Consider the following 13,220-nt stretch of genomic DNA (forward strand, 5'->3'; position numbering starts at 1 on the left):
TCACTGGTAATTGTAAGGGTCACATTAATGAATGTATGTGCAAAAACACAAAAACATGCTTTTATAATGCTGATTTTGGGGGGTACAACGTGACGTAGGCCTGCTGTTAAATCAGGCATTTATATCATACACATATTTTATTCCTGGCAAATGATTGTTTGTCTAAATCCAACAGTGTAATGATATATTTTAAAACATTTTATACTTAGCCCACTTGATTGTCAGTACTGACCCTTATTTTCCAAAATATCAGCTGTAAAACCTTCTTGGGGTATATTTAATTGCATTTTAAGTTTTCTGTATGAAAAGTGGCTTCTAATTTAGGTCTTGTATTCGTATGGAGTTTATAGTTTTTGAATCATGCCTGTACAGTTTCCAAAGGTCAGGTTCTGGTTTAAAAATCACTAACATTGATTCGTTTTGTTAGGTTCATCAGACTTATCCTCTGGTAGAAATTATCAGCAGCCTCCATTAGAAAATCCCACTGTGTCAGAAAGTGTAAGTAAAAGGATTCTTAATTATGCTCATGTTAAAGTTTTCAGTATTGTTGAATAATGTGTTTTTAAATTATGTGTGATTAGCCTTGTTTTTATTTAAATTTCACTTACCAAGAGAAATGTTTTACATACTACAATTGTGACTTGAATAGTGTTCAAGACATTAAACGAAAGGCCTTCTATAGAATAAGATACGCATTAGTAAGGTAATGACCACTAGGAGAACTATTGTAACTGCAAAGAGGCTCTGCTGTTATCCGAGGAGAAGGTGTTCTAGATCAGAAACTTAACGTATTGTTACGTGAAGGAAAAGGAACAGTGATAACCTTATTTTTTAAAAAGTCAAGTCTAATTATATATCATTCAAACTATTGTGAGGTCTTGTGTGTGGTTTTTTTGAGGGGTCTTTAAGAAATAATAACATGAAATTCTCATCTTAACCTTTTTAATTTATTATGCTGAAAATATTTGATGATAAATATGATGTTTTAGTCATGCAATCTAATTAGACTTTGACTACTAATCGTAATGTTGACCTATATATTGTCAATTTAACAAGTCTTAAGAGAGTTGCACAATATAATATTTTTAAAATTGAAGCTGGTAAACTAAGAATGGAGTTGAAACTATTTACTTATTTTAACTTTATCAAAAACTTCCAATAAAAATGTTTAATTATGTACCATACTTGGTCCCTGAGTAAATGCCTAGCCTTTGGATTGGTGTTTTTTGTTTCTTTTTTGAGCAGGCCTTACTTAATGATTAATGGTATTTGAATTCCATTATCTAAATAATTTCCCACATATATGGATATCCTGTTATTGTATAATCGAAGATAGATAGGTGATCTTTATCAGATCATTAGTCAGGATTCCTTTAGATTTAATACGGGCTCACAGCTTGTTTTGTGTAGATTTGCATACTGAGAAGACTAAGGGAGTTTGTGCCTGATATGCTCACATTTATAAGCCTGTTTATGTCTGCTCCTATTCGTACCTATTCTTTCTGCTACCAGAACATGAAATGTCTCTTTTTCTATTTGAGCCTATTTATAGAAAGAAAACAAAAACTTAAAAACCTCATTGTAGAAAACACAAAGAGAAAAAGTAAAAAAGAAATTCTACAGCTAAAATCAACAACTGTTAACATTTTGAGGTTTTTTCCCTATGGATATATATATTTTATGAATATATGAGACCATACTGTTTTATAAGTAAGTGGCTAAGTTTGTTTTTTCCTGTGGATATATGTATTTTATGACTGTATGGGACCATACTGTTTTTTTTGGTTTTTTTTGTTTGCTGAGAAAGATTCCCCCTGAGCTAACATCCGTGCCAATCGTCCTCTATTTTTTATTACGTTCTTGGCCAGCATAGCATGGCCACTGACAGAGCAGTATAGGTTTGCCCCTGGGAACCAAACCTGAGCCACCTACACAGAGTGCACCAAACTTAACCACTAGGCCGCTGGGGCTGGCCAGGGGCCAGCTACTACTAATAAGTAGTATTAACGATATTTTTCCATGTCATTGATTCTTTTTTTCTAGAAACTTCTAACGGGTTCATAGAATTACCATATGTGTGTACCATAGTTTATTTGTTCATATTCTTGTCATTTGACATTAATGTTTTTTTCCCCAATGTTTGATAGTATAAACAACCATGTGATGAACATTCTGGTGAATATTCCAGGTCATTTCCTTAGGGTTAATTTCCTTTTTTTTGAAGATTGGCACCTGAGCTAACATCTGTTGCCAATCTTTTTTTTTTTTCTTCTTCTCCCCAAAGCCCCCCAGTACATAGCTGTATTTTCTAGTTGTAGATCTTTCTGATTGTGCTATGTGGGATGCCGCCTCAGCATGACCTGCAGAGCAGTGCCATGTCCGCGTCCAGGATCTGAACAGGCGAAACCCTGAGTCGCTGAAGCGAACTTAACCACTCGGCCACGGGGCTGGCCCCGTAAGGGTTAATTTCTAGATGTAAAATTATTGGATCAAAGGATACGCACACTTTTTGAAATGTTTCTAAATTGCCTTCAGAAAGACTATATTAATAGATATTCTCTCCAGCAGCGTCATGAGTGGATTTAGTGGAATTATTTTCCCCCATCTTTACCAATATGGAGCATTAAACTTTTTAAAAAATCTTTGCCATTTTGATAGGTAAAAAAGGCATCTCACTGTTTTATTTTGTATTTCTTTTATTGTTAGTGAAGGGGAAATCTTTTCGTGTATATTGCCATCTGTATTTATTCTTTTGTGAATTACATATTTATGTGCTGTGCTTTTTCATACTGATTTGTAAGAGTTCTCTATATTAATTTCCCAGATGCGTTCTACTGTATTGTTAGTCTCATTGACTATTTTTAGGAAGTTAACACCTATTATCAGCGGATAGTTTGTATCAGTTTCCTTTTATGATTTTCTCTTTTCCTTTTTCTGATTTAGCAGAAAAAAAAACAACAGTATGTCTAAGGAAGGTGAAGAGCAATCTTGAATGAATCTGATACTTAAAAAGTCATGGTGTCTTAGCCCTGAATTGAATCTTAGAGATATAGTCTAGGGTTACACAAGTAAGCAGAAAGCTATTTGCCATAGAGAATCCTTCTGAGACCACATTGTGAGCTCAGTAGCAGGGAATGCTATGATTAATTTGTGATGTTGTGCCATGTGTTGGCCATCCTTATGTACTCTGTTTGACTTATAGTAAATCAGATTTTCACATTTAACTGTAGCAACTGAGAAGTTACATGACTTGCTCTGCTAGAAGTGGCAAATCAGGATTTGAGTCGGAATTTCAGGGCCTCTGTTGCTTGCTTGTTCATTTATTCATTCACCAGTTGTTTAAACAGCTCATTCCTCACTCATTCAGCAAATCCTTGAGTAGCTTCAAGGTGCTTAAACCTTGTGGTAGAGCTGGGGAGTCAGTATTTAAGCACACAGTGCTGACCCCCCAGAACGCAGTAGTCATGTAGCTAGTGAATGGCACTTGGTAAGTAATAAATCATAAAGTTTGTTTAGCCTTTCATTTCTTCCTTTCATATCCCAAAGGAGTTTTCTAAAGAGGTTGCAGTGCAAGGGTTGCCTTTGGATAAAGCGGAAGAGAGCAACAGACAAAAAGGTATAAGGATAGATTTGATTTTTTGTTGTTGTGGTGGTAATATATACATAACATAAAATTTACCATTTTTACCATTTTTAAGTGTACGGTTCTGTGTCATTAGGTACATTCACATTGTGCCGCCATTACTACTATCCACCTGCAGAACTTTTTCATCTTCCCCAACTGAAACTCTGTCCTCGTTACACACTAACTCTTCATTCCTCCCTGCCTTCCAGTCCCTGGCAGCCACCGTTCTGCCTCTGTCTCTGGATTTTACCATACCTCATATATATAGGATCGTGCAATCCTTGTCTTTTTCTGATTGACTTAGTTCACTTAGCATGTCTTCGTGGTTCATCTGTGTTGTAACTTGTTAACATTTACTTTCTCAGGATAGAATTTTAGATTTTTAGACATTCGTTAAACAGCTTTATCGTTTTTTTTAGATTATTTTCATTTTTAATTAGTTTTTCCTTCCATGTTTCCTTCCATACGCTATTAGTGGAATCTCTAAAATCCAGAAAAAGATTTGCAGTTATAAAGGTAATTTTATTATTACCAGCCTATTGCATAGGTTTGGTATTAGATTCTGAATCTAATCCAGTTTATAGGTTCTGTTTATAAATTCTGAATTCAAGTTTTGAATAGTCTTTGGTAAGATAATAGATTAGAAATATGCTTTGAAAAATTTTATTTAATGACATTTTTAAGTAGTTGGTTTGTTTTCATCTAAGGAGTTTGAGCAGATCTCTCCAGTTTAGCCTCAGATGTTTTGGATACAATTATTTTCCTAGGGTCTAGCGTTATGACTGTTATTACTCAGTCACTTAAGTTGTTCCTTGCTTTTTTTTATTGAGAAGTCTTATTGCTGAATTCCTAAACATTCTTTTAGTTAAAAAAGGTTTTTTTGAGTAGCCTATTAAAATTTAATAAATTTTCAGGAATCTGAAATGTATTTTTGTGTCTTGATTTTGCAGCAAATGACATCTTTATTTCTCAGTTCACTGTGGGACAGAAAGATGCTCTAAGAGCAGTTTTAAAGCAAAAGTAAGTTTCATTTACAGAAAATAGGTGGGCCATTTCTTGTGTTTCTGTATGGTTCTTTAAAATCAATTTTATTTATACTTTGGACATAGAAAAAGCTTTCTTCTCAATGTGTGAGATATGTGTTGTGTGATAATATGTGTAAAGCATTTTTCAGTGTGCTGGGCACATATAAAATACTCAGTGGCTATTAACAACTATTATCACAGAAGGGGGACTGTTCTAAGCACTTTGTGTGCATTAACTCATTCGATACTCACAAGATCCAATGAAACAGATTCCATTACCATCCCGAGTTTACAGAATTCCTCTTTTATGGATAAGGAAACTGCGGCACAGAGAGGTTGGTTTTTTCCAGGATTGTTTAACAGATCGTCACCAGGCTGGGCTTCAAACCCGGGCAGTCTGCCTTTAGAGTCTGCGCTCTTAATTGCTTCACTGCACCTCTTGTAGCAGCGGTCAAGTAGTTCCAAGTACAGAACAGTTATTCTTTACTACCAACGGACACTTGCACGTTTCCTAGTCAAGGTTTGAGAAAGGGATGAGCTTAGCATCTGGATGAAGGGAGACCATGGTTACTACTCCATCTAAATGCTCCCTCCAACTGTATCTTAAATACCGTGAAATACAAAACCAGCCCTGACAACAGCACCATGATAAACATGAATGAATACATCACTACTTGAGGCAATTTTTATTATTTTTATCATTAATGGGGAAGGAATAGGCTACATAGTCTTTTTTTGAGGAAGATTACCCCTGAGCTAACATCTCCCGCCAATCCGACTCTTTTTGATGAGAAAGTCTGGCCCTGAGCTAACATACGTGCCCATCTTCTTCTACTTTATATGTGGGACACCTGCCACAGCATGGCTTGATGAGTGATGCGTAGGTCTGTACCCGGGATCCCAACCGGGAAGTAGAGTGCATGAACTTAACCGCTGCACCACCGGGCAGGCCCCAGGATACATATTCTTAGGCTAAATGTGTTCTACTCTTGAACCAGTGAAGCCTGGGAGGCACCTTAGAAAATAGAACAAATTTTTACTTACTTTTGAACTCTCGATTTATTCAAAAAGGAAATTTTATATTACTTCTGTAAATGTAAAGTCAGTATTTCTAATAATACAATTGAAATAAATATATAACTATTAAAATAAAAAGTTTATTCTTTTCCCACCTATAGTTGTCTGTGGTATACATGTTACACTCTAGAAAACACTGGACTAACAAAAATAAATGCTATCTCTAAACCACAAGGGTGTGATCTGAGCTAGCCGGATTGTTGGCCTCATCATGTCTTTCCTTTTTACATTTGTTCAGCCTACAATTTCCATTGTGTGATATAGTGGTTAGGAGAAGAATTTGGATGGTAAATTGTATCCTGGGGTCTATAAATATATAAGAAAAAGCAAAAGTAAGGGCATGAGGGGGTGGTGCAGTCTCTCAAATTCTATACTTGAACTAAAAATTGCAGATTACATCTGACTCAGTTGGACAGAAAATCATTACCACCTGCATCCAGCTGACCCCCAGTAGAAGTGGCTGCTCCACCACAGTAGGAAATTTATCAACCTGCCTTCAAGTCAGAACTCTCCAAACTCTCAGAGCTGAGAGGGAGAAGTTGTTCATAAACAAATGGACCGTGAGAGGTAACTGTGAACACTACCCTCTTGCCTGTTGAGAGTAGATCTTCCCACTTCAGGATAAAATGAACAGAATTTTTAAAAAAACTGGGAATGGCCTCTGAGAAGGTAATTGCAATGTAGAGAATAATGATTGAATCAGAACTATAAAAATGACTCCCATGTTGAGTTAAAAGTCTAAGTACGTCTCAAGAGATAGAATTCACTGTAATCAGTGTCACTTGGATTTTTTTTATTTGGAGAATGGTAAGATGGAATTTGGCAGAATGATTTTAAAATTTACCTGGAAGGACGTACAGTTGGGAATTTATGTACGTATCATTAAGAATACATACATACAGAATACACACTGTTGAGACTAGCTAATTTTGGAAAAACAAACAATGACAGAGAATTTGCCGTATTTGATATTATAATATGCTTTAAAGTTATAATAATAAAAGATAATAGACTGGAGCCCTTGAGGAAGGAAGAGTCTGGCCTGAGTGTCAGGATCACGGGGAGAAGGTCCTAGAGAGGGTAGAGAGGTAAGCAAGGGGCTGGGTTATGAACCCCTTAAAAGGAGTTTGGACTTTAAGAGAAATTGCAAATCATTTAAAAGTTTTAAAGTATGATATATATTTATTAAAAAGCTAACTCAGGTAGTGATATCAAAATATGGATCAGAAGAGGGGTGGACTGTAGTCCAGGAAACTGATTGGCTACACATTTTGCGGGGATCTCGGAGAGATGGATTAGATTGTCCCTGAATACACTGGGGAGTGGTGGAATGAAGGTGGGACTCATGCTGGATTGGAGAGGAGTAAACAGATTTGGAAGACAATTTGGGGATGGAATTGACAAGAATCAATGACTAGATGTGGGAGTGAGTAAAGAGCTGAGGATGGATCCCAAATTTTTGGCTTGTATAAATGCACGGTCAGTAGTGATATTCGTTGAGAAAAGGGATCTTTGGGAAAATCAGTTTTATTTTGGACATGGGCAGGGGTTTGAGGTAGCTATGAGACATCCAGGAAATTGAATAGAAAGGTCAAATTCCCAAAAAGGAGTCGAAACTAGAAATCCAGATGTAGAGTCATCAGTATGTAGGTGGCAGTCTAAGCTCTGGACACGGTCGAAGCAACTCTGCAAGGGTGTGAGAGTGGAGAGAGATGGCAGAGGGCAGGACCGGGAAAACCAGACCTTTAAGACAGCAAGCTAGCCTCTAAATGCCACTCAGAAAGTTTATCCAGAGGTGTGGGAGAGTATGGTGTTAACAAAACCAAGGGAGATGAGATTCGAAGTTTGATGCGCTGCTCAGAGGTAGATAAAGATAAGGACTGAAAAGTGTCCGTTGAAGAATTATTAGTGGTCTTGGTAAGAGCAGTTGCAGCGTAGTATTGAGATGTAGATGAGGTCCCAGATTTAGAGGATTTAGGAATAAAGAAACAGTTCTAAAAAAGACTAGAAGGAAGTAATTTCTTCTGAATGGGAGAGTTATGTGCATTTTTCTAGTTTTTTACACTTGGAAGCTCTTTACATTTGCTACATTGAGCATTTATTAATTTGATAATTGGAAAAAATAAAATTTAAGAGCCTATAGAGAAGCTGACGCCTAGCCTTATAGTGTTATTTCTCTTGTTGGTCAATTAGCCTATTAGTGTAGAATCAAAGATCTTAATGGGTAAGTCACATTCAGACTTTAGACAGGACTTCAGATAGGGACTATCTGAATTGTGTTTTCTTAGTGCACCACTCAGTCAGTTAAATCTGTTTTGAGCACCTGCTGTGTGCTTAGTTCTTTCTTAGTTGCTGTGTGGTGTAAAAGAAGTCGGCCTCCTCACCCCCGCCCCAGGTTGCCTAGAGCTTAGTTGAGGAGAGAGTCTGTACAGATGTGGAGTAGTGAGTGATTAGAACTCTGATCGGAAATGGCATTGCGTTCAATATGTTATTAAACTGTTCTGTACAGACATTTAAACCATAGGATGGCTGATTCTCAAGACTCAGTTGCGTGGTAGAGGCAGTATATACAAAAGGAATTAATGAAGGGAGAGATCAAGAGGAAGTGTTGTAAGGACAAGCTTATTGAAAAAGCTAAGGCTTGCATTGGATCTTAAAGAAGGAGAGGATATAGTAAGTTGGGTGGAAGGGGGTTGAGAGAACAGTGAGGACAAGCGTGGCGTCTGCTGCGAGAGTGGTGTGCTGTAGTCAGTGAGGAGAGGTGTGACTCCAGAGATGGGGTGTGTGAGGAAACAGGAGGTATGTACAGGATGCCAAGGCAGGGCCAGAGAGTGGGATGTGTGGAAGGCCAACCGAAGAAATTAGCCTGTTCAGTTGTCTAGAAGGAACTATTTTAGATTTTCAAATGGTAGAGAAATGCGTGTGGGAAGTTTTTCAACCAAGCACAAAGTGGGAGAATGAAAGAGTTGGCAAGAGATGGTGAAGTTTTTTACTAGAGAGGGAGAAGGAGGAAGGGAGAAGTGCTGTTCTGAGAGAAGCTGGGTGTCGTGGGAAGATCTTTGGGAACTGGGCCCCAGCTCTGCCACTCACTAGTTCCGTGACTCTGATTGAGCAAATCCCGTTACCTCTGTGGACCTCAGTTTCTGCATCTGTAAATTAGAAAATTAGGAGAGGTGGCCTGTTGGGTTTCCCTTGCCTCTATAATTCTGTGACACATTGTGATGAAATAATTGACAAAGCACGACGTGTAATTGCTCAGTTGGGTGTGAGAAGGTAAGTGGAAGGTAGAGAAGCTAAGATAACTGTAAAATTTTGAGACAGAACAATGGTGCTCTTAGTAGAAATGAGGAAATAACAAAAGGAGTAAGTTTAAGAGCTCTGTGCCTTATTTAAAAATCATAGAAGGGGGGCTGGCCCCGTGGCCAAGTGGTTAAGTTCACGCGCTCCGCTGCAGGCAGCCCAGTGTTTCGTTGGTTCGAATCCTGGGCGTGGACACGGCACTGCTCATCAGACCACGCTGAGGCAGCGTCCCACATGCCACAACTAGGAGGACCCACAACGAAGAATATACAACTACGTACCGGGGGGCTTTGGGGAGAAAAAGGAAAAAAATAAAACCTAAAAATCGGAGGGGAAATTCAGCAGCTGGAAATAGAGTGCATTCCTGCTGGTTTTACTTAGACTTTCTTGGGGACTTCTCAGTTTTGTCAGTGGTTCCTCCCATTGTTTTCTTTTAGGCCGATATAGAGCAAAATTGACCAGTCTTTTTGTTTTGGTTTGGGTTAGTATTTAGTTAAATGCTTTATTGTGAATATGTATATATTTGCTGGACTCGTTTTTTTTTTTTTTTTAAGATTTTATTTTTTCCTTTTTCTCCCCAAAGCCCCCCGGTACATAGTTGTATATTCTTTGTTGTGGGTCCTTCTAGTTGTGGCATGTGGGATGCTGCCTCAGCGTGGTTTGATGAGCAGTGTCATGTCCGCGCCCAGGATTCGAACCAACGAAACACTGGGCCGCCTGCAGCGGAGCGCGCGAACTTAACCGCTCGGCCACGGGGCCAGCCCCTGCTGGACTCGTTTTTAATCCAGGCTGCTTAATAGTGTGTTTGGTGCCTGTTTTAATAAAGTAGGTGATAATTATTAAACCTAACTGAGCTAGAATTGAAAAAATTCTATTCAGCGGTTTTAACAGTCCCTCTTGGGTTGTCTTCCTTTGCTAGTAAAACTTGGTACTTGAATTCTTAGAGCCTTTTCTGGATGTTTTAAATTTGTACTTCTTGATTATTTGTTTTTGTAATTGTGCCCATGTCTTTGTCATATGTGTAAGTCTTATTTTCTGAAATATCACTGCCTTTAAGAAATGATCCTCCTGTTCTTTAGTGTTTGGTGACCTGAGCCTTAGTACATTTCATTAACCAAATGACTGATGAGATACTGGTAGCGAAAGCCAAGGATTTAATTTTTTAAAAAATCAAGAAAATCCACCTTCAGCAGATTACCGCTTGTAGGTCTTTCTTGAAATGGTTCAATGTTGTAGCTTACTGAATAGATTTTTCTTCCTTTTTTATTTACAGAGCTCAAAGCATGCCTGTTTTTAAGGAAGTGAAGGTACAGCTTTTAGAAGATGCAGGCACAGAAAAGGACGCTGTTTCTCAGGAGAATAGAACTTCGCCCAGCGGAATTGACTCAGCTGCCACTGTCGCTGCAGCCACTGCTGCCGCCATTGCAACAGCAGCTCCACTGATAAAAGTATATTTTTCTCCCCAGACGTTCATAACTACTTTGTAAAATGTAGATATATTTATTAGGAACTTATTCTATAAAGTGTTGTGTCCAGCCATAGAGGAGGGCCATTCTAGTTGCTCCCTGTGGTTGTAGGTGACCTCTCAGGAGTTGTGAGCCTTACCCCCTCATCACTGTGCTAGTGCTACAGAATTAGGACTTTCCCAATTTTAGCCCTGAAAATATATCAGTCCTGGGCAACCGGAGACAATTGGTCATACTTACTTTAGAGCTAGATGGGACTTCAGAGACCATCTCTGCCAACCCCCTCAGTTTGTAAGCGGAGAAAACCCAGAAACAGGTCAGAGGAGGCACAAGGTCCTCGAGCTAATAGATGGCAGAGCCAAGACCAGAACTCAAGGCTGTCGACCTAACAGCCTTAGATTCGTCAAGTATCAAAGCTACTCTGTTTTGCTGTTTCCTTCTTTTAAATTTTTAAGTATTTCTGGCGTTATAAAAATTCTGTGTGGCAAATTTGGTATTTTTTAAATCAGAGAAAAGATCTGCTTAAGGATAGCTATCTTCTGCCTTTTATTTCTGATTCTAAAATTAAAGGCATAAAATCATCAGAAATTTAGAGGGTAAAAGCTCTGGTTTGATCGTTTCTCAATACCAATTGCTTTAAATAACCTTTCTAGTAATAAAGCATATTTTTTATATCTTTTAATAATTTTATTGTTTTAGGTGCAGAGTGATTTGGAAGCAAAAGTCAATTCTGTTACAGAGTTACTCAATAAGTTACAGGAGACTGATAAACAGTTACAGCGTGTTACAGAGCAGCGAACAAGCATTCAGAATAAACATGAGAAACTACATTGTCGTGATCATGAAAAGCAAATGAATGCATTTATGGAACAGCACATTAAGCATCTTGAAAAGTTACAACAGCAGCAACTAGATATGCAGGTATCTGTAATAAAGCAAGCACACATCCACCGTCTTTATCACTTGGATCTCTAATAATCTAATAATAATAATAATCGTCTAATCTCATTGATTATTGCAATAGCTCATTGATTGTAGCAGTTTTAGTTCTTAAATAAGGATGTGCTTATTCGTCATTCTTCCCCTCTACGTGGAGAGCTCTGCACAGTCTAGTTCAGATATCTAGTTCTGTGAGACCTCTCCTTAGAGTTTTTCTTCTTTAAGGATCTTTCTATTCATACCATTTATGAAGCGCTTGTAGCACATTGCAGTTGTTTGTTTCCGTCAGTGCTTCTTAGCCTGGGAATGTGCGCCAGAATCACTTGCAGAGCTTTATCAAAATATGCATGCTTGTACCTCTCTGAGATTCTCAGACAGCAGGTCCGAGATGGGGCCTGGGAATCACTGAAAGCTCTGCAATGATTCTGCCGTACACCCCTGCATGAAAACTACCCGCTATATATATTTACTTCTTCATTTAATTAATTAAAAGAATGAACATTTTTAGTGCCTTTTGAATATGAAGCGTTGGGCTATTATAAAAAGAAGCGTTATCCTCACAAGCTGTTGATAGTATAGTTTCATATTTATTTTGGAATTTCCAATCCTGGGAAAGTACCCAGCACTCAGGTACTCGGTGTATTTTCTTTTTTTTTTTTGAGTGAGTAAATGATCAGCATTGTAAATGCATTGGTTTTAATTTACTTTTTTTTCCTGATTAATATGCAATTTAAAAACTTTTACAAGTTAAATTAAAATATAACATTAAGGGGAATATGCAAAAATAAGTTTTACAGCTCAATACATTATCAGAAAGTGAACATTAAAATCCTCTAATTGTCAAGACTTCTTAATAGAGCTTGTCTTGAACTTTCCGTATGGTTGAAGACAGTATTTTTATTGGAATGATTATGGACCTACAAAGTAAAGTTTTAGTAAGTACATACATGACTAAAATTGAGTGTGTAGCATGTTATCTAGTGAGAGGCTCGGGGTGGGTCTGTCGGAATACTGGGCTCCAGTCTACAGATACCTTTACTCTCTGACCCTTGATTTCTTTTCTAGAAAATTTTTTTTGTTCAGAATAAAATGACACGTTTGAAAAGCACATTGATTTCTTCTTTTTTTTTTAAAGACTGGCACCTGAGCTAACATCTGTTGCCGATCTTTTTTTTTATCCTCCGTCTTCTCCCCAAAGCCCCCCAGTACATAGCTGTATCTTCTAGTTGTAGGTCCTTCTGGTTGTGCTGTGTGGGATGCCGCTGCAGCGTGGCCTATGAGCAGTGCCAGGTCCTCACACAGGATCTGAACCGGCAAAACCCTGGGCCACAGAAGCGGAGCACAAGAACTTAACCACTTGGCCGTGGGGCCAGCCCTTGCATTGATTTCTTAAGAAGAGGGTCCTACTTAGTCTTAAATGCTAGTCTGCCATTCGTCCATCTTTCCATTAATAAACCCCATAATTTATTAACTTTCTGATTTTGGAAGAATGGAATCTTTGCTAATTCATCTTATTTTAAAAACTTATAGTTACAGAGAAAATTAAAGTTTCAGTGACATACGAGGGATATTAGTAGTTCATTAAATGCTTAGTGAAATGAAATTCATCGAATCTGTCTCATCTGTTTCATGCAGAGGGATCTCGACACACTTTTAGGAATTCTGTAAAACTATAAATCTTTTTAGGGTTTTTTTTTGCCTGGCATAAAACTCTCTTTTGAAATCAATTTTTATTATTTTATTAGTGCTAGAAACTGTGTTGTGTAAATGAATATATTATTGCTGCTA

At 37.8% G+C, this 13,220-nt stretch overlaps 1 protein-coding gene across 8 annotated transcripts in view; it reads left to right on the forward strand.

Annotated features, from left to right (window-relative positions):
* Positions 1 to 13,220, forward strand: part of KIAA0586 (KIAA0586 ortholog) — a 107,030-nt gene that overhangs the window by 1,360 nt on the left and 92,450 nt on the right. For 4 of the 8 annotated variants that reach the window (XR_011533037.1, XM_070594262.1, XM_070594263.1 and 1 more), the window contains 5 exons: positions 428 to 498; positions 3,547 to 3,616; positions 4,576 to 4,645; positions 10,301 to 10,475; positions 11,193 to 11,414. Coding sequence is in view for 7 of the 8 variants with exons in the window: in XM_070594260.1 (XP_070450361.1) it covers positions 428 to 498; positions 3,547 to 3,616; positions 4,576 to 4,645; positions 10,301 to 10,475; positions 11,193 to 11,414 (608 nt within the window). In the remaining variant the exon portion in view is untranslated. Of the gene's footprint in view, positions 1 to 427; positions 499 to 3,546; positions 3,617 to 4,575; positions 4,646 to 6,119; positions 6,295 to 8,998; positions 9,091 to 10,300; positions 10,476 to 11,192; positions 11,415 to 13,220 lie in introns of those variants that run through there. The other 4 variants (XM_070594265.1, XM_070594266.1, XM_070594261.1 and 1 more) reach the window with 4 other exon arrangements.

This window comes from Equus przewalskii, chromosome 25, assembly GCF_037783145.1.
Source record: "Equus przewalskii isolate Varuska chromosome 25, EquPr2, whole genome shotgun sequence".
Taxonomy (NCBI): domain Eukaryota; kingdom Metazoa; phylum Chordata; class Mammalia; order Perissodactyla; family Equidae; genus Equus; species Equus przewalskii.